We start from the raw sequence: 24,902 nt of genomic DNA on the forward strand, positions 1-24,902 counted from the left end.
ATATTTACGTTGACGGGAAGTATTCAGGTAAGCCATAACTACATAAGTATTAACTTTCTAAATTGTGGCTTGTGGCTGAACAATCAGTGTTTATATTGTACCATTTTTCCAGTGGTGTCTTCATGATGGCAGAGGCTCCGGGCAGTGACAAAAGCAGTGCACGTCTGGGCAGCAGTAGTGGGACTGGTGGTGTGCGTGTGCCCCAGGAGCCCTCTCTCAAAGTCGGAGTGGTGTTAGATGAAAGGGTGGACTTCCTTCGGGAGCAGGCGTTCTGTGTGCTGAGGGTAAAAACGGATAAGTGGAACCGCTTCATTGGAGCAGAGGAGAACCAGAAGATTATACTGGATTTTCTAGACCACATCTGGACCAACCGCCTGTTGCTGTTCACCGGACCAGGGGGGACACTGCACGCAGGGGATGCTCAAGTAAGATATAATGACAATGTTGATTTTCACCATGTATTGTTATTTAATGTTATATTGTATTTCTAATATAAATCAAGCAAGAATTAGGACTCTGGTAATATGTTTGCGGCTAATTGGCTACAACATTTGCAGCATGGCTAAATATATATTTATATTTATATGATTAATCTTCAGCAGATATCTGCTGTCATACTAATGTAATTGTTTTGAAATAAGTCACTACTTATTTCCGGTGCTTTCAATGCTGTTGAAAGCGTTCCTACTGTTTTTGCATCTGTGAAGACTTCTCCTCCCTGGAAGACCAAAATATTATGTGTGATTAAAAGAGGAGTAAAAAGGGTGTCACGAGAGGAGTTTAAAAACCAGCTCAGACTGGGGGAAGTGCCAGGATATCCCATGGAGCACCTTCCTCTGGTCATCTCAGAGGTAACAAAGTCAAACTGCACTTGAACCGTGAAGTGAACACTTACCACAAGCTGTCTTTACAGGTGCTCGTGTCTGTGCTGTCCAACGGTCTAAACCACGACGACTGGCCACGAGTGGTGTCAGAGGACATCCACAGACACCTGGAGAAGCTGAGGAGTAAAGTGGTGACGCTCCGGGGGCGCGCAGAGGGGCGCACACTTCTGCCTTTGCCCCTGTGCGTGGAGAGGGCACACACACGGGACATTGCAATAAGGTGAGTTATCAAATACAGGAACTAATGACAAAACAGGTGGCTTAATTTGCTGTTCATGAGCGATTTTATAATTTATATGAAGGAAAGCTGCAGGAGCTACTAGAGTTTATCTTTTTAGACAGAACAAACATGTGGAACGAGCGCTGCTCGTGCCGATTACCGCGAAAGCTCCTGTGCACCGGATACAGAAGTCTACTAAACCGGATGTCAAATGTCTTACAGTTTATATCATTTTAATCCTTACTCATTCATGCATTTGTTTGTTGTTTAGATGTTTTGTTTGTTTTTAGTTGAGTTTCTTTCCTTACCACTCACTCTGTGCACCTGTCTGTCCTCTCAGTCCCACAGGTTGGCCTGTAGACAGTGGATTGTTATACTCCATCGAAACTCTTATTATACAGTGGTCCGGGCAGATATGGACTGTGCTGCAAAAAGACTCTGGTGCGATGCTACATGGGGGAGACCACCCAGTTCCCAGTGTGGAGCTTCACTTCTGGTCCACTCAACGAGACAATCTCCGGGGCATTCAGTCTCAAGTAAAGACTGGAGTTTTGGATGTGGTGGCTTCTACACATACATCTCATATGAATGAACAAATGTGTTTTAGAGTGCAGTAAATTGTGTAATTAATTCAATTTATTTCAGATCCAAAGTCCCAAAGTGCAAAAAATCATGGACATCCTGAAGAGGGTTGAAAGCAGTTACTACTACGCTTTCCAGGATGTCTGCCGCAAAGTTGATGATGGTCTCCTTTCAAATTAGATTAACCTTTATAATACATGCATTACTATTAAATCAATAAAATGATGTGTTGTTTTAGCGGTGCTGGAGGCAGATGACATTGACCTGTATCTAAGGCCCCTGCGGAGGATGATCAGTAACTTAGAAGAGAGGAGTTTCCCACACACAGAGAGCTTGCTCCATCCTCTCTATCACACGCTCTGCCTCATCTGGAGCCACTCCAAATACTACTGCACTCCACAGCGCATGGTGGTGCTTCTGCAGGAGTTCTGCAACCTGATCATTGAAAAGGTAACCCCTTGTGAGCAGAGAAGAAAGTGAAACTTGCACAGACATTTAACCAGCTTATGATCTTCTGCAGGCGTTTGCATACCTGATCCCTGAGGAACTTTTTAAGATGGAGCTGGAGGAAGGGGTGGAGCGTGTCCAGATTACAATCACAGTACTCCAGACTTTCAAGCAGCTGTTCCATACATACAGGCAGCAGGTGCCCCAGTATTACAAATACAGCCACTTAGTGAAACTCTGGGACTTTCCCGCTTCACTGGTGTTTCAGCGCACAGATCGCATCATGGAGAGACTGCATATGGTTGAGGTCTGTGCTTTCTGTTTTCAACATTTATTTTAAAAAGATACTTTGATACAAATGTTAATATTGAATCCACAGGGGTTATTTGCAACAGCTTTGGACTTTCTGAAGTTGGAGAAAGTTGAACTGGGTGGATCCAGAGGGAAGGTGTTAAATGAGATGGTTTTCACCCTGAATGAGGAGTTTCATGACCGATGGAGAGCGCTCAGAGAAAGCAAATATGACCCTTTAGACTACACCAAAGATGTGAGAATCAGCTAAAACACTATTTGATTCATTTAATTCAATTAAAAGACCCTCTGGGCTGAGATCAATTGACAATGAATAAATTCAAGCAGCCACGGAATAATAATACAATTATTGACTCTGCCCAGCAGTGCAGTAATTGAAGCGCAGTCATATAAAGTAGTTGCTTAGCAACAAAGCTAAAGGAGTGGGTGATGGAGGGTTTTTTTTACATTTTTATTGGTGTAATATATCAGTTTTGCATGACCATTATAATTAGTATAACTACATTTTAGTTTTGTTTTTTTTACACAGGGTTTTGTGCATCATTATAAAACATTTATGGAGCAGACCAAAGACTTTGACCAGAGGCTGGGAACAGTTCTTAATTTGGCTTTTCAGCACTCCAAAAACCTCAAGTCCACCTTTAAGGTTTCTTTCAACACCTCTCTCACAGTGGTGGTTTGGTCATAGAATCAATTATATACAATATGCATAATTATATGTATATTGCCACTTGTTAACTTTTTTTTTTTTAACATCAAGTTACTGAAAATATTTGGAACGCTGCTTGACAGACCCAGGATCCACCAGCTGTTTTCTCCAAATTATAATATGGTGCTAGCCATGTTCAGTGAGGAGATAGAGCAGTGTCAATTTATTCTTGACCAGCACAAAGAGCAAGTAAGAGACCTAATACTCCACACATGTTTTATTTGTAATATAGTAATATAGTCTGAGTATTACATTTACATTTCAGTTGCAGTCTGGCACAGTTATCTTGGGGAAAAACATGCCATCAGTGGCTGGAAATCTTGAGTGGTCTCAAGAACTTCGAAAGCGTATTCTCACTAACAGGAGCAACCTTTGCCAGCTCGCACAAATGTATGACTCTCAGTTGCTTTTACAATATATGCTCAGTCATAAAATGTTAGCATACCCTTCAAGGTAAAACACACTCAAATACAGGTGAAACTGCTATTTATACATAAGTTGATTTTATTTTCATTGAACACTAAAAATGTTTTGGTAACACTTTAATGGGGCTAACTTGAAAATTAAAAATCATAACTGAAAACATACCATGCCATTCCTTTGATAAGGCCTCTAGGAAGTGCAGAAGCTGATGACGTGTTACAGAGGTGCGAACGTATGCTGACGACCTTAGACCAACATGATGACGAGCTCTTCAAAGAGTGGACGGTGGGACTGGAGAGAATGTGCCAGAAACATCTGAGTGATCCACTGCTGACTTTAGACAGGGACACAGGCATGTTCCAGGTCAACTTCAGTCCTGTGGTAAGTTGGTTCAAATACAATAAATTATTATTAAAGCTTTCTCACATGTATTTATACTATTTCCTGTTAATATTTCTCACAAGTTAACCTCTGTATTGAGAGAGGTGAAGTATCTAGGAATCCTAAAAAGTCAGAACATTCCTAAAGCAGCTCTACACCTCTACTCCAGTCGTGAACGTCTTCACATTGTGAGCAGTTTACTGTGGTGCCCACTCTTTTTTTTTTAATCTGTAGTTGATACTTCTAACACATTTTCACTCTGTTTGGCAGTACACACAGACACTGACCTTCATAACTCAGTGGTACAATCAGCTGCACAGCACCATCCTGGCTGTGGAGCTGGGCCTGGTCAAAGCTGAGATGGACAGAGCGACACAGCAGCTCGAGCCCGCTGTGCGAGAGTTGACCTGGGCTCAGGATGACCTGTGGTCCTACATCGAGAGCACACGAGACCTTATCAAAGTACTGAATTTCACTACTTATTAGTAGTATCTTATTTCAGACCATAACATATAAGAGATTAGTTATTGGTCAGTTATATTGCATAAAAAATAACTCAAAACCCATTAAAATTATGCCTTTTGTGATATCAGAGCCTCTCTAGTCATGTCCAGAAGAGCAAGGCTAACGTGGAGGCTATCCAGGCTCTCATGGGGAGATTTAGTCACCGTGCTTTCATCACTAGAAAAAGTCGCACACTGACTCTGCTCAGCTTCACTGACATAGAAGACAGTGTTACCAAACAGCACACACTTATCAGCAATACTGGAGAAGACATACACAAACTATTGCAGGTTTGTTCACATCTCTGTGTGTTTGTTCCACTGGAAAGAGCTTTTGAAATTAATGCATTTGTTATATTTACAGGAGAACCAGTCTCTGCTTGGAATGACAGCCTTGGAGAGCCCCGAGTGGCAGGCATATACAGACTACATAGACCACATGATCCTGTCAGGATTCGCTAGTGCAGTGCGCTGCTCCCTGCAGTACCTCATTGATAACACAGACTCAGAACAAAACATTTTACCACTGTTTGGGCTCCAGCTGGTTCTCAATAACAACGAAATGGCATTTGACCCCTGTCTTGACTTTGGGCAGACTGGCAACTTTTATGACATTGTTGATAAGATGGTCACTAATATCACTAATATGGGATCCTTTATTCCTCGTGTCGCCAAGCATAAAATGTTGGATAATTATCAGGTACAAATAAGCTTTTTTTAAATTCTGTGGAGTACAGTTTTCTGAGACATGTGTAAACTCAGTCTTTTCTGTCACCTTGGTTTTATAGAGGGACATAAATGAAATGGAGGATTTGTCTGAGATGTGCCGCACAATCCGTTCAAGAGCGCGTTCTGCTATTGCCAAAGTAATGAAATGTTCTAGTGTCTGTTCCATTGGTCATGTAGCCTCTTTATTTTGACACTTTTTTAAATTTTTAGGTCAGAGAATACCAGGGATCATTTGCTAGTTACCGTTACCTCTGGACTGATGATAGGTGATTTATGTTCAATTAAACACTTGCACTGGCATGGAATTCTTGTGCAAACTTTTTATTTATTTTTCATATCAGGGCTGAATTTATGAGGCAGTTTTTGTTCTACGGCTATGTGCTGAGCACTGAAGAGGCTGAACTTTATGCTGACTATGAACTGAAGAAAAATCCACCCACCCTGGACAACTTTAAAGAACAAGTGGGGATGTTTCCCTTGGACTCCTGAACTTAAAATATACCATACTAACTATAATTGTTTCCTTTTTTGTCCAGATAAACATGTTTGAGACTTTGTATGAACGTGTCAGTAAAATGGAGGACTGTAGGGTGTTCTGCGGGTGGCTTCAGCTTGACATTTCACCATTCAAACACACACTGATGAATGTGATTAAAAAGTGGAGCTGGATGTTCAAGGAGCATCTGCTTAACCACGTGAACCAGAGGTAAGAACTTTTATTATTCATATAGATGGTTGTACATGTCAAACATAAAAGAAAACCATAAATAAACAATGTAGGAATACTAATATATGCCATAGTATCATGGTAATTATCCACAGATGACTTACCTCTTTTTTCTTTTCTTGAATCACATTATCCTCATGATGCTCCTTGCCCCTCAGCGTGAGGGATCTCTCCGCTTTCGTTCAGGACACGGCCCGAGGGCTCTCTAAAAAAGTGTCAGATGGGGACTATGCTGGACTTGTGGACATTATGGGACACCTAATGGCCATGAGGGACAGGCAGATAAGCAATGATCAACACTTCAAACCTCTCAAGTCCACTGCTGAGCTGCTGAAAACCTATGGACAGCAGCTACCAGACAGTGTATACATCCAACTTGAGGTATGTATATGTATAGCCAAAGAACATACCTGTGGTTGGTAATCACTGTCCTAATTGACTATAATTATAAACTCAAATGTAATGTTATGTTTGATCACAGGAGCTCCCAGAGAAGTGGAAAAGTCTGAGGAAAATTGCGTTCACTGTTAAACATGAAGTGGCGCCTCTGCAGTCTAATGAGGTTTCAGTTATCCGCAGGAAGTGTGTCCGGTTTGAGGTGAGGCTGTATGTGACCTGTATAGGATGTCACTATTGCTGCCCCTAACAAAGAGCTCAATAGCTGACATGTAAACCCTCTCATTTTCTTTTATGCATTATGTATGACTGATAGCCCTGACCCCTAATTTAGCCTGTGAACATATCTTTTGTACTAGTTTTTGTCTATATTCAATGAACCATACTTTGGCTTATAGGTCAAGCAGCATGAGTTTAGAGAACACTTTCGAACTGAATCAATTTTCAGGATAAGCGTGGAGGAACCCTATAGAAAACTTGATACTGTAAGAAAAAATATTTTGGATTTATCTAAATTTGCCAGTGCGTAAAAGATAAATTAGAAATGCATGTCCATTTTAATATTGTCCAGTGTCATCGCGGAGTTGCAGTGATGGAAGCTGAAATGAAGAAGCTTCAAGACACAGCCAATCTGTTTGAAGTCAGCTTTCCAGATTATAGACAACTCCGACAGTGCCGTTCAGACATTGTGTTGGTCAAGGCTGTTTGGGACATGGTTATGTTTGTTAAGGTGTGTGTGTGTGTGTATATGTATGTGTGTAAAATCTCAATGCTTAGCATAATAATAAAGGGTATTCTTACCTTTCAGACAAGTATAGAAGATTGGACTAAGACACCATGGAAGGAGATTAATGTTGAACAAATGGACATGGAGCTTAGACGTTTTGCTAAAGTAAAGTTTTGTGCATCATTTTATTTTCCATTTGTTTTCAATTTGTTTCTCTGATTTTTTTGTCTGGTTGAAGGAGATGAAGCTATTGGATAAAGAGGTGCGAGTGTGGGATGTGTACATGGGGTTGGAGTCCACAGTTAAAAACATGCTCACATCTTTAAGAGCAGTAAATGAACTGCAGAACTCGGCTGTCAGGGAGCGGCACTGGCAGCAGCTTATGAACACCACCGGGGTAAGTCTCTACATCTCAGAGGAGAGGTTTGTAAATATTAGTTTTTAGCCTCCCTTAAAATGAATTGACAAGGAGCTTTGACATGAGATGTAATATTATTTATTTACAGGTAACATTTGTGATGGGGAAAGGCACTACCCTTGGAGACTTATTGGAGTTACAACTCCATCGTGTGGAAGAGGAGGTCAAAAACATAGTAGATAAGGCTGTAAAGGAAATGGCTATTGAAAAGGTGTGTTTCCACATACATACATAAATAGCATTTGATATACAGTATAAAAAATATGTATTTAAAGAAAACTTGCTTTTTCCTAGGTCTTAGTAGAAATAACCCAAACATGGAGCATAATGTCATTGTCCTATGAGACTCACACCAGCACAGGGATGCCTCTGCTCAAAGCAGATGAGAACCTTATAGAAACACTCGAGGACAATCAGGTCAACAAGTGTTACTGCTCTTCTGAACGGATATTGGCACTGTACAAATTGCCTAAAACTTATTATGGCACAATTTACCTGTAGGTCCAGCTACAAAACATCCTGATGAGTAAGTATGTGGAGTATTTCCAGACAGAGGTGAGTGGCTGGCAGAGGAAGCTGATGGTGGCAGATCTGGTCATCTCGTCCTGGATGTCAGTGCAGAGGACGTGGGCTCATCTCAACAGTATCTTCACTAACAGTGATGACATTCGCTGCCAGCTGGCCAGTGATGCTGAACGCTTCCAGGGAATACACAATGACCTTCATGTGAGACAAACAGTTATGCATGTATGAAACACCAGACACATCTGAAACACATCTGCTCTCATAATATTTTTATTTCGTCTTTCCCACAGTCATTGATGACTAAGACGATAGAGAACAGTAATGTAGTGGAGGTGACCAATTTCCCTGGCTTTTTGGAGAACCTTGAGGCCCTGCAGCAGAGATTGTCGGTGTGTGAGAAGGCACTGGCTGAGTATCTGGAAACCAAACGACTTACTTTCCCCAGGTTTTACTTTGTGTCTGCCTCCGATCTGCTGGAAATAGTCTCAAAGGGAACACAGCCCAAACAAGTGAGCTCTACCCTCTTTGATGTTACATACAGTAGATTATGTTTGACTCAAATTGATGTTTATTTTGTTTATACATTTTGTAGGTGACAAGACACTTGTTAAAGTTATTTGACAACATTGCAGACCTACGTTTCACAGACTCGGAACGAGGAGGAGGCAAAGAGGAGGAGGGGGTTGCTGTGGCGATTGGCATGTACAGCCGAGAGGGAGAGTATGTTCCCTTCTCAGAGGCCTGTGTGTGTGAAGGACAGGTACCGGACATGTCTGCTGACAAGCTGTCACTACTGTAGATCTCAGCACTGACCTTTGCCTGGTGGGTTTTTAGGCAGAGTCGTGGTTAAATGCATTGGAGAATGCCATGCGGAGTACAGTGCGAAAAGAGATTCAGGAGGCAGTGGCTGCTTATGAAGACAAACCTCGAGACCAGTGGCTTTTTGACTACCCTGCACAGGTTCAAACATACAAATGAAAGTTATTATTATTGTTACAGTTCTTACTAAAATCTGTTTTGCTCTATGTGTAGGTGGGCTTGACTGGAAGTCAGGTGTGGTGGGCCACAGATGTACAAATAGCTTTTGAGAGAGTAGAGGAAGGGTTTGAAACGGCCCTAAAAGACTACAACAAAAAACAAGTAATGTTTATACAGTTTTGAGGAAAATATAACTCGACCCATTTAATTATAACTTGTGTGTGTGTGTGTGTGTTCAAGATCACACAGTTAAACTCACTAATCCACATGTTACTTGGTGAATTAACACCTGGAGACAGACAGAAGATAATGACAATCTGCACTATTGATGTACATGCTAGAGATGTAGTTGCTAGTCTGATAAGTCAAAAGGTAAGCAATATAGGAGCATTACACATAATATTATGAATATTTATACACAGAATATTTAGAAAAATATAATGTTTTACAATGAACAGGTTACAACAGCTCAGGCGTTTTCATGGCTTTCTCAACTACGCCATCGATGGGATGATGAAACCAGGCATTGTTATGTGAACATTTGTGATGCCCAGTTCCAGTTTAGCTACGAATATCTGGGAAACACAAACAGACTGGTCATCACCCCACTCACTGACAGGTGCATGTGAAGCATGTCTCTATTTTTGTATTTAGTTGGCAAAGTTAAATAAAGCAGTGTAAGAAAAAAAAAAATTTCCATTCAGAGTTCTATTTTTTTTCTGATTTGTCAAAATTCTTATTGAGGTGTTACATAACCCTGACTCAGTCCCTACACCTGACCATGAGTGGTGCCCCCTCTGGGCCAGCAGGGACTGGTAAAACTGAGACCACTAAAGATTTGGGGCGCTCCCTGGGCATCATGGTGTATGTCTTCAATTGCTCTGAACAGATGGATTACAAGGTGAATAAGTTATCACCGTACTTGTTTGTTCTTTGACTTTATATTTCATCTTTATTTCGTCCAATACAGTCCATAGGCAATATTTACAAAGGATTGGCTCAAACAGGAGTATGGGGATGCTTTGATGAATTCAACAGAATTTCAGTCGAAGTATTGTCAGTTGTTGCTGTACAAGTCAAAACTATCCAGGATGCCGTACGGAATAAAAAACAAAGGTAAATAGAAATGTCTCATCACACAACACTGAAAAATATACATTTCTTCTCATCTCTGTTTTAGATTTTATTTCTTGGGAGAAGAAATAGAGCTGAAACCAACTGTGGGGATCTTCATCACTCTGAACCCAGGTTATGCTGGTCGAGCACAGCTGCCAGAGAATCTTAAAGCACTATTCAGGTTTGCTTTTCAAAATGATGCTATATTTGACTTCTTTTTAAGAAGTTCTTTTTAAGACTTGTGGCTCAGCAAGATTCAATAAAACTCATGTGACCAAGCTAAACTGTTTGTTTTCAGACCATGTGCCATGGTGATCCCTGACTTTGAGTTGATCTGTGAAATCATGTTGGTGGCAGAAGGATTTATAGATGCTCGGCTTTTGGCACGCAAGTTTATAAGCCTCTATACCCTCTGCAAAGAGCTGTTGTCCAAACAGGTATAGTTACTGTATGTCAAATAAATCGATACACACCAATGCCAAACTTAACACTGATTCTTGAAATGTAACACAGTTGGGCCAAATGTTGCACACCTTTTAAGTCATTAATAATATTTTCCCTACTGTCAACTGTATCTGTCAGGATCACTATGACTGGGGTTTGAGGGCCATCAAATCTGTCCTTGTTGTGGCTGGATCTCTGAAGAGGGAGGACAGGAGCAGGCCTGAGGAACAAGTGCGTAGATAGGAATACAAATATGATGGTTTTTTCTTTATTATGCAAACCACTTGCCAAATTTTGAACGTTTTTAGAACTCTCCATCTTTTGCGCCTTGCCTGTACAGGTACTGATGCGAGCCTTAAGAGACTTCAATCTCCCAAAGATTGTGACCAGTGATGTGCCAATTTTCTTGGGGCTCATCAGTGACTTGTTCCCTCAGTTAGATGTACCAAGGAAGAAGGATCCAGAGCTCGAAAAGGCTGTGCGTCAGTCTGTTGGCGAGCTGCGACTTCAGCCTGAGGAGAACTTCATACTTAAGGTTTGGTTATTTTATTGTATATTGTATATCTCCCTGTGATACAACAATGTTAAAATTATGTAACATTTCCTTAGGTGACTCAACTGGAGGAGCTGCTTGCCGTCCGTCACTCTGTGTTTGTTGTTGGCGGGCCAGGCACTGGAAAAAGCCAGGTACGTCTATAAATTCACATAGTTATCTATATATATATCTATATCTATATCTATATATATATATATATATATATATATATATATATATATATATATATATATATATATATATATATATATATATATATATATATATATATATATATATATATATATATATTTTTTTTTTTTTTTTATTATTATTAATAAGGGTGATATATGGTTGAATAAATGTATACATGTGTCTGTGTCTCATATATGTTCATTTACATAGTATATGTCCCACCAAATAACAAAGAGTAACACATGTACTTTTTATGGCTTCTTATCAGATCTTAAAGACTCTACACAGAACTTATTCAAACATGAAGATGAAGCCTATTTGGACTGACATGAATCCTAAAGCAGTAACCACAGATGAGCTTTTTGGTTTCCTGCACCCTGCCACGAGAGAATGGAAAGATGGTAAAAGAAACACTTCTCTTTGATGATATATTTTAACCTTCTCTTGTAGAGGTTGTGATTTTGATTGCATAGTGTAGTAATAGTATCTGCACTATTCATCAAATGCCTTTGTCACAGGTTTGTTTTCCTCTACAATGAGAGAACTGACCTCAGTGGGACATGATGGCCCAAAATGGATTGTTCTTGATGGGGATATTGACCCTATGTGGATCGAGTCACTCAACACAGTCATGGATGATAATAAGGTCATTTTTAATATATTCTATAGATGTTGTGTATGTACTTCATCTTATTCTAATATAATCCATATCTTTGAAGGTTCTCACCTTGGCCAGTAATGAGAGGATCAGCCTGTCCTCCTCTATGCGCTTGCTATTTGAGATTTCACATTTAAAAGCTGCTACACCTGCCACCGTGTCCAGAGCAGGAATTCTCTATGTCAACCCACAGGACATTGGCTGGAGCTCGTAAGGCAAAGGAAAACATACACACATAATTGTCATGTGTATTTGCATAATAAGAATTCTGCTTGTTTAGTTATGTTGCCAGCTGGATAGAAATGAGACAGGCCCAGTCAGAGCGAGCAAACCTCACCATCCTTTTTGACAAGTACGTTCCTTATTGTCTGGAGCAAGTGCGCTGCAACCTCAAAACCATCACACCAATGCCAGAAAATAGCATGGTTCAGGTATGAGTGACTACACAGACTTCACAGGAATGAAAAAAATTAATCTGATTTCTAATTATATGATGTATGCACTTTTTCATACGTACACTGCATTTTGGTATGAATAGACGCTGTGCTCTTTGTTGGACTGCCTGCTGACCAATGAGAATACTCCACCAGACTCTCCTAGAGAACTGTATGAGGTTTACTTTGTCTTTGCTTGTGTCTGGGCATTTGGAGGAGCACTCTTCCAAGATCATGTAAATCCCATTTAAGTTGTGTAATTTTTTTTCCTCAAAATGACAAACTAACAAATACTATGTTATCCTCAGTTGAATGACTATAAGGCTGAATTTAGCCGATGGTGGTGCAAAGAGATGAGAGCGGTGAAGTTTCCGTCTCAGGGCACAGTCTTTGATTATTACATTGACCCAGAGACTAAAAAGTTTACTCCCTGGAGTGAAACCATCGTGCCCTTTGAACTTGAGCCTGATGTTCCATTGCAGGTCTGTTTGTTTTACATTTTATTGCAAAATTACATTTCATATCTGCAAGTATTTTCTATTTTAATGTATTTTAGACGGTATTGGTTCACACTCCAGAAACCATTTGTCTAACGTACTTCATGGACCTGTTGCTGCAGCGAGGCAAACCCATTATGTTAGTGGGAAATGCAGGAGTGGGTAAAACAATCCTAGTGTATGATAAGGTTTCCAAGCTAAAAGAGAACTTCATGGTGGCTAAAGTGCCCTTCAACTACTACACTACTTCTGCCATGCTCCAACGTAAGAACAATTACAGATTCCCGGTAGTTAGTAACAATATATATTTAGTTATGTATAGTAGCACGATGGTGTCTCATTCAACGTTTGGATCACAGGAGTCTTGGAGAAACCTCTTGAGAAAAAAGCAGGTCGTAAATTTGCTCCACCAACTCCCAAGAGGCTCATTTACTTCATAGATGACCTCAACATGCCTGAGGTGGACGTTTATGGGACTGTGCAGCCGCACACGCTCATTCGACAGCATCTCGACTACAACCACTGGTGAGCAGCAAAACAAACCTATAGGTTGTGTTCACGGTCTAGTTTTCAGATGGGGGTAGGGGCCTATATAACTATTGGACATTTACCGTTTTTTAAAGAAATATCTAGACTTACAATCCACAAATGTTGAACCTCATCATTATTTGTTAGAGCTTGGGTTCACAAACTTGCCATAATGGTCTTACGGCTTAAACGCTGTCTCGTCTTTGAGGTTGAATAATGGCATCACCTTCTGAAGGTATTGTGAAAAAATAATTTTACTCCTGTTTACTTGTGCTGACAGAGAAGATGACAAAGTTTGTGCCAGTTTTTGTTTCATGTGGATAGGCTCAGTAATTACAGAGATATTAACCATAAACCAAGTTGCCACATCTGAAATCTGACATTTAAACAGCAAATTTCTCTATAGTATCCTGATCTGGCCTTCAGCTCAGTTGTAAATTATACAGATCATGCAGTGATATGGCCAAAATACTGTAACATTCTGGTGTAAGGAAATGGCAATTTTTTCTGGGTGTTTATTTTGTACACACATAGACTGCTGTAGTAAAACAACAGCAGTCTCAGGTCACTACAGCCAGTGTGCAAATCAGACCAGTAACTAACAAATGCAACCTTCACATCAACTTGTTGGCATAGCAACCAAGTCTCACATCCAAAATCATTTACACTGACAACAACGCATAAACACTTACAACAATAAACTGTGTCAATGCTGAACTAAACACAAAATACCAGATCATTACAATACAATTATAGGTATGACAGGCAACGGCTGGTACTCAAGGAAATCCATAACTGCCAGTATATTACCTGTATGAATCCGACAGCGGGAAGCTTCTCAGTCAACCCCAGACTACAGGTGAACTGCATTTAAAATAAATGCTTGTCTGTGCTGTTAACTATTACTTACAATGCTATCTTTCATTTGCAGAGACACTTTGCTGTGTTTGCAGTGCATTTCCCAAGTGCAGATGCATTAGCCACCATCTTCTCTAGCATACTATCTGCTCATTTTCTCCAAGGAGGATTCAGCTATGGAGTTTCTCGATCAGTAGGGATCCTAATACAGGTGAAATATACTGAAAATGTATTGATTTTGACAATATTGTGTTTGTGTGTGCAACCACATTCATATTGACAGCTTTATATCTTTTTACATTTACAAGGCTGCCATTTGTCTACATCAGAAAATTAGCCAGAACTTTCTCCCAACTGCCATACGTTTTCATTACATATTCAACCTGCGAGACCTCTCCAATATCTTTCAGGTATTTTAATTTTAACATGATGATTTTTATTGATTTCATTTTGTTAAATCGTGACCTCTGTTGTGGTGTACAGGGCATCCTATTTGCCCTGCCTGAGTGTATTCGTTACCCATTGGAGCTGGTTCACCTGTGGCTGCACGAGAGCTCCAGGGTCTACTCCGACAAACTCATGGAAGAGAAAGATGTGGAACTGTTTAAAAAAATACTCCTGGACACTGGCAAAAGATATTTTGAGGTTATTTTATTGTTTGTATTTCAAATCTGATACATGGCAGTTTGGCCTCAGCTTTGACAGAATTTTCTTGTTATCAATATTGTGTTCCACAGGGAATAGATGAGTCCATGTTCATCCACCAGCCACTGGTGTACTGTCATTTTGCACAAGGACTTGGGGAGGCTCGTTATCACCAGGTTTGACACAAGCTGGTTAGACCTACTCTGTTCTGTAGTCCCTACTGTTTCCCTCTGGCAGCCATTTATATTCCTAATTAACTGCAGTAATAAAGACAAAGTTGTTTAATTGTGTTGGACTTCAGTCAATTATCTGTGTGTATTATCTGAAGAGCACATATTCAAAGACGTGACGGCATGGACTCCACTGTCAGCTCTAATCTGTCAGTGCAGAAATGAGGATGAATGGGCTGTCATTAGAAAGCTAATGACCATTTGTTTCTATAGGGATTTTAAAGTAGAAATTAATGAGTAGCGCTTCTGATAAGAGCTTAAATCCATTACATTATCTCGGCTCTATCTGAAGTGATTTGCAGCTCTTACACAAAGACTGATGTGACAGATCATTTGTTTATTTGCTTGTGTTCTTAGGCCTCCGACTGGGAGAAACTCCAGAAGACCCTGTCAGAGGCTCTTGAGCATTATAATGAGCTGCACGCTGTCATGGACCTAGTGTTGTTTGAAGAAGCGATCCAGCATGTGTAAGACCCACACACGCCTCCCTTCTCCATCTATCCTGGTGATAGATGGAGGAGGGAGGGCTTAAACAGACCACACACCAGGCTAAGTGAAAGCTTTTGCTTTTATCTAAAGGTGTCGTATTAGCCGTATTCTGGAGGCCCCTTATGGTAATGCTCTTCTCGTGGGTGTCGGAGGGAGTGGAAAGCAAAGTCTATGTCGCCTGGCTGCCTTTCTCAGTTCTTTGGAGGTTTTCCAAATCACACTGCGTAAAGGCTATGGCATCAGTGATCTCAAGGTTACACACTACACAGTTCATTATGTGAAGCTGACTTGTCTTTCAGTTCATTTAATGTGAATTGAGTCAGTGTGCCTTGTTTTGTTATATGATATTCAGAGCGATATAGCAGCCTTGTATATCAAAGTGGGAGTGAAAAATATTGGGACAGTATTCCTTCACACAGATGCCCAGATTCCAGATGAGCGGTTCTTGGTGCTCATCAATGATATGTTGGCATCAGGTAACACTGTACCAATTAAACCAATATTGATGCAGTGAGATTGATACAGGTTCTAATATTGTAATATTTTAGGTGATATCCCAGATCTGTTCAGCGATGAAGAGGTGGATATGATTGTGACATCGATTCGAATGGAGTTGAGAGGCTTAGGCCTAATAGACAGCAGAGACAACTGTTGGAACTTTTTTATTGAGAGAATAAGAAGGCAGCTGAAGGTCTGAACAGATCTGAAAGTACAACATTTAAGCATTTTTTATTTTACTGTCTTAAGTCTTTCTTCCAGGTCGTCCTGTGTTTCTCTCCTGTTGGATTTACTTTACGTACACGGGCACGCAAGTTTCCAGCTTTGGTCAATTGTACCGCTATAGACTGGTTTCATCCTTGGCCCCAGCTTGCTTTGCAGTCTGTCAGCTCTACATTTATTGAGAAGATACCTGGATTAGAGGTGAAAGTGGCATTATAAAATACATACTTATTTGTGTTATTTTTATTACATTTTTTATATTGTTATATTTTTGACAGCGAAATGTAAGGTCTTCCATCAGTGAATTTATTTCCTTTGCACACACAAGTGTCAACGAGGTAGGAGCTATTTTAGTCTGGGCCACGGTCTAGACACCATGTCAACTCTCCATTTGATTAATATTGTTGTGCCTTGTTTTAATGCACAAACAGGTGAGTGTGAAATACCAGCAGAATGAAAAACACTTTAACTACACCACACCTAAGAGCTTCCTTGAGTTCATGAAACTCTACGGCAACCTGCTGGGGAAGAAACGCACTGAGCTGACACAGAAGATGGAGAGGTTGGAGAACGGCCTTCAGAAGCTTAAATCAACTGCTGCACAGGTCAGAAAAAAATAATAATAATAATTCAAATTTGACAAAAACAATATCAAAGCACTATTTATGAATTTTACCAATTGTTTTAGGTGGAAGATTTAAAGGCCAAGTTAGCAGTCCAAGAGGTAGAGCTGTGGCAAAGAAACAATGAGATTGAGGCTCTTATTGCTAAAATTGGGCAACAGAAAGACAAGCTCAACCAGGAAAGGGCTGTGGCAGATGGGGAGGAGCAAAAGGTTAATTTATAGTGCAAGTCTATATGACTTTACTTTGTCTTACTGCATTAAACAACTGTGATTTTAGGTTGCGGCCATCCAAGCCAAAGTAACTAAACAGCAGCAAGAAACTGAAGACGACCTGGCTAAAGCTGAGCCAGCACTACAGGCAGCCAATGCAGCACTAAACACTCTAAACAGGGTAAAAACTTTGGCCATATTGTTTCATAAAATATTCATGTATTGTACTGTGTGTGCTTTGTTGTGATCTAGTTAAACCTGACAGAACTGAGGACATTTCCCAACCCTCCAGCCATCGTCACCAATGTCTCGGCAGCTGTTCTGGTGCTGCTCGCTCCCCAAGGACGAATACCTAAAGATCGCAGCTGGAAAGCTTGCAAGATCATCATGAGCAAGGTCATATTTCCACTGACAATTTGTAGTAAGACCACAACCCCCCTCACAGCTGTACTAATGTTAAATTTACAGAATCAATATATGTAACATGGTTGTCGTTAAACATGAAAATCTTGTATGCATTGCAGGTGGATGATTTCCTCCAGGCTCTTGTAAACTTTGATAAAGAGCACATCCCTGAACCTACAGTGAAGTGTATAAAAGAAGACTATCTCAGTGACCCAGAGTTCAACCCTGACTTTGTGAAGCAGAAGTCCTCAGCCGCTGCAGGCCTCTGTGCCTGGGTCATTAATATCATACACTTCCATGAGGTACACAATAGACATTTAGATTATCAATTTACATCCAGATACATGGTGCTGACTGTGCTTTATTTCCCTTGGTTGTGCTGCAATGCAGATATTTGTAAGTAAAGATTTGTTGCATTTGTTGTAGTCGAAACTGACTTTGAGTTCACATACTCCACTCTCTGTTCAGGTTTTCTGTGAAGTTGAGATGAAGAGGATGTGTCTGTCCCAGGCCAATGCTGATTTAGCAGAGGCTGCTGAAAAACTAGAGGTTATTCGCAGGAAACTTGCTGTGAGTCTGCGCTTTCTGAAAATGTATTTACATTAAATATTAGTAACAATTGTTATGGAGTTAATGTCGGCAAAATGTTTTTTGTTATTAATGTTTTTGTTTGTTAAATACCAGCAATTACTGTTTTTATCACAGGAGTTAGATGGTAATCTGGAAACTCTAACTACAGCTTATAAGACAGCCACATCAGAGAAAGTTCGCTTCCAGGAAGAAGTCAATAACACTAATAACACAATAGAACTAGCTAATCGTCTGGTAAAAGGACTAGAGGTAGGAAATTACTGAAAATTAAAGCATTCTGATTTCAGTGTTAAAAAAGAATGCAAATAAATGGCTTTTTCCAGAGTGAGAATGTTCGCTGGGGCCATTCTGTGGCCCAGTATTATGAACAAGAGGAAACTCTGTGTGGAGACGTGCTCCTGACTGCAGCTTTCATCTCTTATGCCGGATCCTTCTCTAAGAAGTATAGGAGAGAACTGCTGGACCATATGTGGATGCCGTTTCTACGCGAACAAAAAGTGACACTGAAATATTAACATCTACAATGTCCTTTTCTAACACTCATTATTTTATTTTCATATGTTCAGACAATCATTCCCATGACTCAAGGCTTAGATCCAGTGTCAATGTTGACTGATGATGCAATGGTAGCCCAGTGGAACAATGAAGGCTTGCCTGGGGATAAGATGTCCACTCAGAATGCAACCATCCTCACAAACTGTTAGCAAAAATAAGCTGTTTTTAATTAATGCTCAGTTTACACACACATACATTTTATTTGACCAAAGCCATGTGTACATTTCCTCAGGTGAGCGCTGGCCTCTCCTCATTGACCCTCAGCTACAGGGAATAAAATGGATAAAGAGCCGCTTTGGCAGCAGCCTCAAAGTTGTGAGTCTTGGGCAGAAAGGGTGAGCTTTAAATCTGTGTTCAAATATTATGAGTTTAACATATCTCAGTTATATACAGAACATTTACTCACATTCTTTTTCTTTGCTTTAAAGCTACGTAGATGTAATCGAGCAGGCTGTAGTGGCTGGAGAAACTGTCCTCATTGAAAATCTAGAAGAAACTATAGACCCTGTTATTGACCCCCTGCTGGGGCGACATACTATCAAAAAGGGCAGGTAAATCTGCAATCTTTCACTTTATTATTTGCATACACATTTTTCATTTCCATAAGCCATATTTCCCATTGTAATTTAATCATTTTCTGTTTTAAAGTTGTATAAAGGTTGGGGACAAGGAATGCTATTTCCATCCAGGTTTCAGGCTGATTCTCCACACAAAGTTAGCCAATCCTCATTATAAACCAGAGATTCAAGCTCAGACCACTCTCATTAACTTCACTGTGACCAGAGACGGGCTGGAGGATCAGCTCCTGGCTCAGGTGGTCAACCAGGAGAGACCTGACCTTGAGCACTTGAAGGTACATTTTCTGTTAATATTATTCACTATATTCATAACATGTGGATAATTACACTATGTCTGTGTCCACCAGAGTGAACTGACCAAGCAGCAAAACATGTTTAAGATTGAACTGAAGCTTCTGGAGGACGAGCTGCTCACGCGGCTGTCGGCCGCTGAGAGTAATTTTCTGGGTGACAATGTCCTGGTGGAGAAACTAGAGACCACTAAACACACTGCTGCGGAAATCGAGATGAAGGTGCCAGGGGCAGGATTGAAAGGCCACACATAATTAGTATTTTTTATTTGAATATGCCACTTTTGCTCAGGTCCAGGAAGCCAAGGTCAATGAAGTCAAGATAAATGAAGCTAGAGAGCACTATCGGCCTGTTGCCGTCAGAGCTTCTCTTCTGTACTTTATTATGAATGACCTGAACAAAATCAATGCTATGTACCAATTCAGCCTCAAGGTAAATAACAACCAGACTGTATGTGTAAATAAATACACTGTCTGGCTAAAAAAAAGTTGCCACCTGGATTTAACTAAGTAAATAGGTACAAGCCTCCTCCAGTTGGTCAGGTCTAGGTTCAGCAAAGGTCTGTGCTCAAGGTCAGCTGACACCTGAATATACTGAATGACCAGGTTATTTCATCAATGGATGTTTTTCTTCCCTGATGGCACGGGCATATTCCAAGATGACAATGCCAGGATTTATCGGGCTCAAATTGTGAAAGAGTAGTTCAGGGAGCATGAGACATCATTTTCACATATGGATTGGCCACCACAGAGTCCAGACCTTAACCCCATTGAGAACCTTTGGGATGTGCTGGAGAAAGCTTTGTGCAGCGGTCAGACTCGACCATCATCAATACATCTTGGTGAAAAATGAATGCAACACTGGATGGAAATAAATCTTGTGACATTGCAGAAGTTATCGAAACAATGCCAGACCTTTTTTTTTTGGTGGCTACTTTTTTTGGCTACGCAGTGTTTATATTTAGTTATAAATATAGTCAATGATCACTATAGTAATTATTACACAACTTAATATCACTTTATTTATCAGGCCTTTAATGTAGTGTTCCATAAAGCAGTGGAGACAGCAGAGAAAAGTGACGATGTGACGAGCCGTGTGAACACACTCATAGACTGTGTTACATACTCCACTTTTATCTACATCAGCAGAGGACTGTTTGAGAGGGATAAGCTAACCTTCACTGCCCAGTTGGCTTTCCAGGTATCCCTTTGTGTGAGAGTTCACTTAAGAGAATCTTTTATAACTAACATTTGATTTTTATTCTTAGCTGCTCCTTCTGAGTAAAGAAATAGATGTACGAGAGCTGGACTTCCTGTTACGCTTCAACATTGACCACACTTACATCAGTCAACTCGAATTTCTGTCCAACTCAGCATGGAGTGCTATTAAGGTTTACAAATTAGATGTAGAAGAGACACATTCTGTATGTAATGTATGTACACTGATCATTGATGTTTGGGTCTAGGTCATGAGCTTTACAGATGAATTTCGAGGTTTGGATCGAGACATTGAAGGTTCGCCTAAACGCTGGAAGAAGATAGTGGAGTCTGAGTGCCCAGAGAAGGAGAAATTTCCTCAAGAGTGGAAAGGCAAAAGTGCCCTGCAGAAATTGATCATCATAAGAGCCATACGGCCAGATCGCATGACATATGCCCTGAGGTAAAAGTTGTCCTCTTATAAAACACTAAATATCAAATTGCTTTTCTTTGGGCTGTACTTTTTTTCTGTCTGTTGGACACTTAGGAATTTTGTCGAAGAGAAACTTGGTGTAAAATATACAGAAGGCCGGAAGACAGACTTTGCAAAGTCCTTCAGAGAAAGTGGCCCAGCCTCTCCTGTATTTTTCATCCTCTCTCCTGGTGTAGATCCACTTAAGGATGTGGAGTCTCTGGGTATGAAATTCACTATGAAAATATAAGACAAGAGACATTCGTAAGAGTTGCATGTTATGCTAGAGTTTATACAGACACAGCAAAAAATAAAATCTTTTTTTTTTGTAAAAAAAAAAAAAAAGAAAGAAAAAAAAAGTCTTATTATAATTTGTTTTAAATTTCATCTTTATGTCAAAGCATTTATAAAAATATTTCAAGTGTTGTTTGTTAACAGGAAAGAAACTGGGTTTTACAATTGACCTTGGGAAGCTTCACAATGTGTCACTGGGTCAGGGCCAAGAAGCTGTTGCTGAGGTTGCCATGGAACAAGCTGCAAAGGAGGGACACTGGGTTATACTACAGGTTGAGACATTTTATTTTAATATCATTGTAGATACAATTTAATTTTAAATGGATTGCCTTTTCCCTGCAGAACATCCACCTGGTTGGGCGCTGGCTGGGCTCCCTGGAGAAACTGCTGGAGCGCTGCTGTGAGGGCAGTCATCCTGACTATCGAGTTTTTTATGAGTGCAGAGCCAGCACCACTGCCCCAGGAGCACATAATCCCCCAGGTACAGTATAGACGTACACTGGCTCCTATCTATACAGTGCTAGTGTTGGACTCACAATACATAAATAGAACTATAAAGTTATCTTCTATATTAAAATGAATATTGGAAGCTTTTCTGTTCAATGATAATGCAGTATGTTTGACTATTCCTTGTTTTAGGGCATTCTAGAAAATGCTATAAAGATCACCAATGAACCTCCCACAGGGATGCATGCCAATTTACATGCTGCTCTTGATAACTTTGACCAGGCAAGTATTTTAACATGCTCCAAGTAGACATAATGACAGATTCAGTCATCCATGCTGTATTGTCTTGGTAGGATATCTTAGATCAGTGCAGCCGTGAACAGGAATTCAAGACCATCCTCTTCTCCCTGTGTTACTTTCATGCCTGTGTGGCAGAAAGGAGGAAATTTGGGCCCCAGGGCTGGAACAGAAAGTACCCTTTTAACACTGGAGACTTGACCATATCTGTAAATGTGCTCTATAACTATTTAGAGGCTAATGCACAGGTGCAATGTGTTTCTTTTTTAATACATTTTTATTTGAAATTATGTAATTAGAGATATTAATAATTAATAATAATTGTATTATATTGCCAGGTGCCTTGGGAGGACCTGAGGTATCTCTTTGGAGAGATCATGTATGGTGGACATATCACTGATGACTGGGACAGACGCCTCTGCAGAACGTACCTGGAAGAATACATGCAGCCTAACCAGGTTTGTTTTCATGACAGAAGGTAAACAGCTGTAAATTAAATGCTAATTATTTGATTTTTTTCAGTTTGACAGAAAACTTTCATTAGCTCCAGGGTTTGTTGTACCTTCCAATTTGGACTATCAGGTAATACTGCTCTTTTAATATTTTTACTTTATTTATTATCTTGTTTTATTGCATGTTACCATTTTCCTGCTGTTCTTGAACTGTGCGATGCAATACTGGAATTTCCCCATTGTGGGACTAATAAAGGCATATTTTATCTTATCTTATCTTATATATTTTTAAAATAACCATAACTAAGTGTATTGCTCTCATCATTTCCCTTCATCACATTTCCAGGGCTATCATGATTTTATCGATGAGATGCTGCCCCATGAGAGCCCAGTACATTATGGGCTGCACCCCAACGCAGAAATTGAGTTTCTGACTGTGACATCAGATGCCCTTTTTCACACTCTGCTGGAGCTACAGTCTCCTGATGCAGTGATGGGGGAGGGGGCCTCACAGACCCTGGAGGAGAAGGTGAGTGGACTTACATTGTACGATAAACTTGTATTACAATGATATTGACATAATAATGATCAGTTTTGCATATTGCATGTTTTATTTAGTCCTTAAAATACTGAAGAATATTAAGTAGTTGCAACTGTTTTCTGCAGGTAAAATCTATTCTAGACGAGGTGCTGGAGAAGCTCCCAGAGGAGTACAATATGTCAGACATCACATCTAAGACGGCCGAGCGTTCCCCCTACATCCTGGTGTGTTTCCAAGAGTGTGAGCGAATGAACACTTTGATCTTGGAAATCCGCCGCTCGTTAAAGGAACTTGACCTGGGACTTAAGGTAAACATTTATCTTTGTGAGTGAGTGTTTTTATCTTTATGACTTTCACACTAACTCTCAATCTAAAAGGGGGAGCTTGCAATATCCTCTGAAATGGAAAAGCTCCAGACTGCCTTATTCTTTGACAATGTCCCTGATACCTGGACCAAACTGGCCTATCCCTCCATCTACAGCCTGTCAGTTTGGTGTGTATGGTTCCAGGACAGACTTGTTTTCATTGTAATAGTTGATTTTAAACAGTATTTCTGTATATTAGGTACAATGATGTGCTGCAGCGCTGTAAGGAACTGGACAGCTGGACTCAGGACCTGTCCTTGCCCAGTGTTGTTTGGCTCTCTGGACTTTTCAACCCGCAGTCATTCCTCACTGGTAATCAAACAACAGTGCACTCATCCTACTACACAAGTATTTCTCGCTCAAACCATGAATGCTTTTGTGCTTTGCTCTTGTTCTCCAGCTGTGATGCAGTCTTTGGCCCGGAAGAATGAGTGGCCACTAGACAAAGTGAACTTAACTGTGGATGTGACCAAGAAATTTAAAGAAGAGTTCAACCAGCCCGCCAGAGAGGGGGCTTATGTCTATGGACTCTTTATGGAAGGTACTGTCCTTCACATATCATGCATTTTTTCCCACTCTTGTAATACTGTTTAAACACACTTGCACTTTGCTGTAGGAGCCAGGTGGGATACTCAGGCTGGAGTGATCACAGAAGCTCGATTAAAGGAACTGACTCCAACCATGCCTGTAATTTCTGTTCGAGCTGTTCCCAATGACCGCCATGAGACCAGGAACATCTATGAGTGTCCTCTCTATAAGACTAAGATAAGAGGACCTACGTATGTGTGGACTTTTAGTTTAAAAACCAGAGAACGGCCTGCCAAGTGGGTCTTGGCTGGAGTAGCTCTACTTCTCAGTGTGTAACATATATATAATATATTTTTTATTATTATTGATGAGAGAGAGAGAGAGCCTGATCATGTGTGGCTGCCAAGGGTTATTGGAACAAGAGAAGGCAATTTGTAGATTTCTCTCTATTTATTGAAAAAAAAAAAAAGAAATATTCTCAAAAATGTCAAAAACACACACTATATTTGTAAAAGATAAAGTCAAACCCTTTTGAACTAAGCAGAACTTTAAACTAAACATAAAATACTATAAAGCAGGGAATAAGCGTACAGTGCTGCCTCATTAGAGACATTCAAGTGTGTGTGTGTTTACTAACACTTGTACCTCTTACAGTATATGTTATGCAGCAGGAATTAAATTACACAGGTGAAGTAACTGACGAAAATATGACAGCCAAGTTGTCCTGTTGTTTTCTTTCTACTTC

General features: G+C 40.2%; 1 protein-coding gene across 1 annotated transcript; it reads left to right on the forward strand.

The window, feature by feature from the left end:
* The first annotated feature begins 1,535 nt into the window (after positions 1 to 1,535).
* On the forward strand, positions 1,536 to 24,493 carry LOC117385541 (dynein axonemal heavy chain 11-like). The gene is given in 90 exon segments (XM_033982831.2): positions 1,536 to 1,640; positions 1,750 to 1,849; positions 1,925 to 2,136; positions 2,207 to 2,440; positions 2,513 to 2,680; positions 2,975 to 3,091; positions 3,206 to 3,343; positions 3,420 to 3,544; positions 3,763 to 3,958; positions 4,042 to 4,146; positions 4,229 to 4,420; positions 4,552 to 4,752; positions 4,826 to 5,161; positions 5,250 to 5,327; positions 5,401 to 5,456; positions 5,532 to 5,652; positions 5,727 to 5,896; positions 6,076 to 6,298; positions 6,399 to 6,515; positions 6,712 to 6,798; positions 6,885 to 7,043; positions 7,122 to 7,205; positions 7,279 to 7,437; positions 7,547 to 7,669; positions 7,753 to 7,875; positions 7,960 to 8,184; positions 8,274 to 8,492; positions 8,576 to 8,743; positions 8,818 to 8,943; positions 9,016 to 9,123; positions 9,202 to 9,333; positions 9,420 to 9,580; positions 9,706 to 9,862; positions 9,932 to 10,077; positions 10,142 to 10,258; positions 10,376 to 10,514; positions 10,660 to 10,752; positions 10,862 to 11,056; positions 11,131 to 11,208; positions 11,520 to 11,652; positions 11,770 to 11,897; positions 11,971 to 12,119; positions 12,190 to 12,340; positions 12,448 to 12,579; positions 12,652 to 12,825; positions 12,900 to 13,104; positions 13,200 to 13,365; positions 14,125 to 14,227; positions 14,300 to 14,437; positions 14,535 to 14,636; positions 14,710 to 14,871; positions 14,964 to 15,047; positions 15,459 to 15,568; positions 15,681 to 15,843; positions 15,943 to 16,066; positions 16,139 to 16,281; positions 16,350 to 16,511; positions 16,589 to 16,648; positions 16,742 to 16,915; positions 16,999 to 17,145; positions 17,213 to 17,326; positions 17,398 to 17,541; positions 17,670 to 17,852; positions 17,941 to 17,946; positions 18,019 to 18,120; positions 18,256 to 18,390; positions 18,465 to 18,638; positions 18,708 to 18,840; positions 18,929 to 19,031; positions 19,125 to 19,247; positions 19,345 to 19,549; positions 19,622 to 19,786; positions 19,857 to 19,997; positions 20,595 to 20,765; positions 20,833 to 20,955; positions 21,031 to 21,224; positions 21,309 to 21,457; positions 21,672 to 21,799; positions 21,870 to 21,956; positions 21,958 to 22,008; positions 22,167 to 22,256; positions 22,328 to 22,519; positions 22,610 to 22,729; positions 22,794 to 22,853; positions 23,070 to 23,252; positions 23,390 to 23,572; positions 23,642 to 23,757; positions 23,829 to 23,941; positions 24,030 to 24,170; positions 24,246 to 24,493. Coding segments are annotated over 90 exon segments (12,765 nt in total). The 5' UTR covers positions 1,536 to 1,550.
* Positions 24,494 to 24,902: the final 409 nt, after the last annotated feature.

Source organism: Periophthalmus magnuspinnatus, chromosome 17 (genome assembly GCF_009829125.3).
Source record: "Periophthalmus magnuspinnatus isolate fPerMag1 chromosome 17, fPerMag1.2.pri, whole genome shotgun sequence".
NCBI classification, from domain to species: domain Eukaryota; kingdom Metazoa; phylum Chordata; class Actinopteri; order Gobiiformes; family Gobiidae; genus Periophthalmus; species Periophthalmus magnuspinnatus.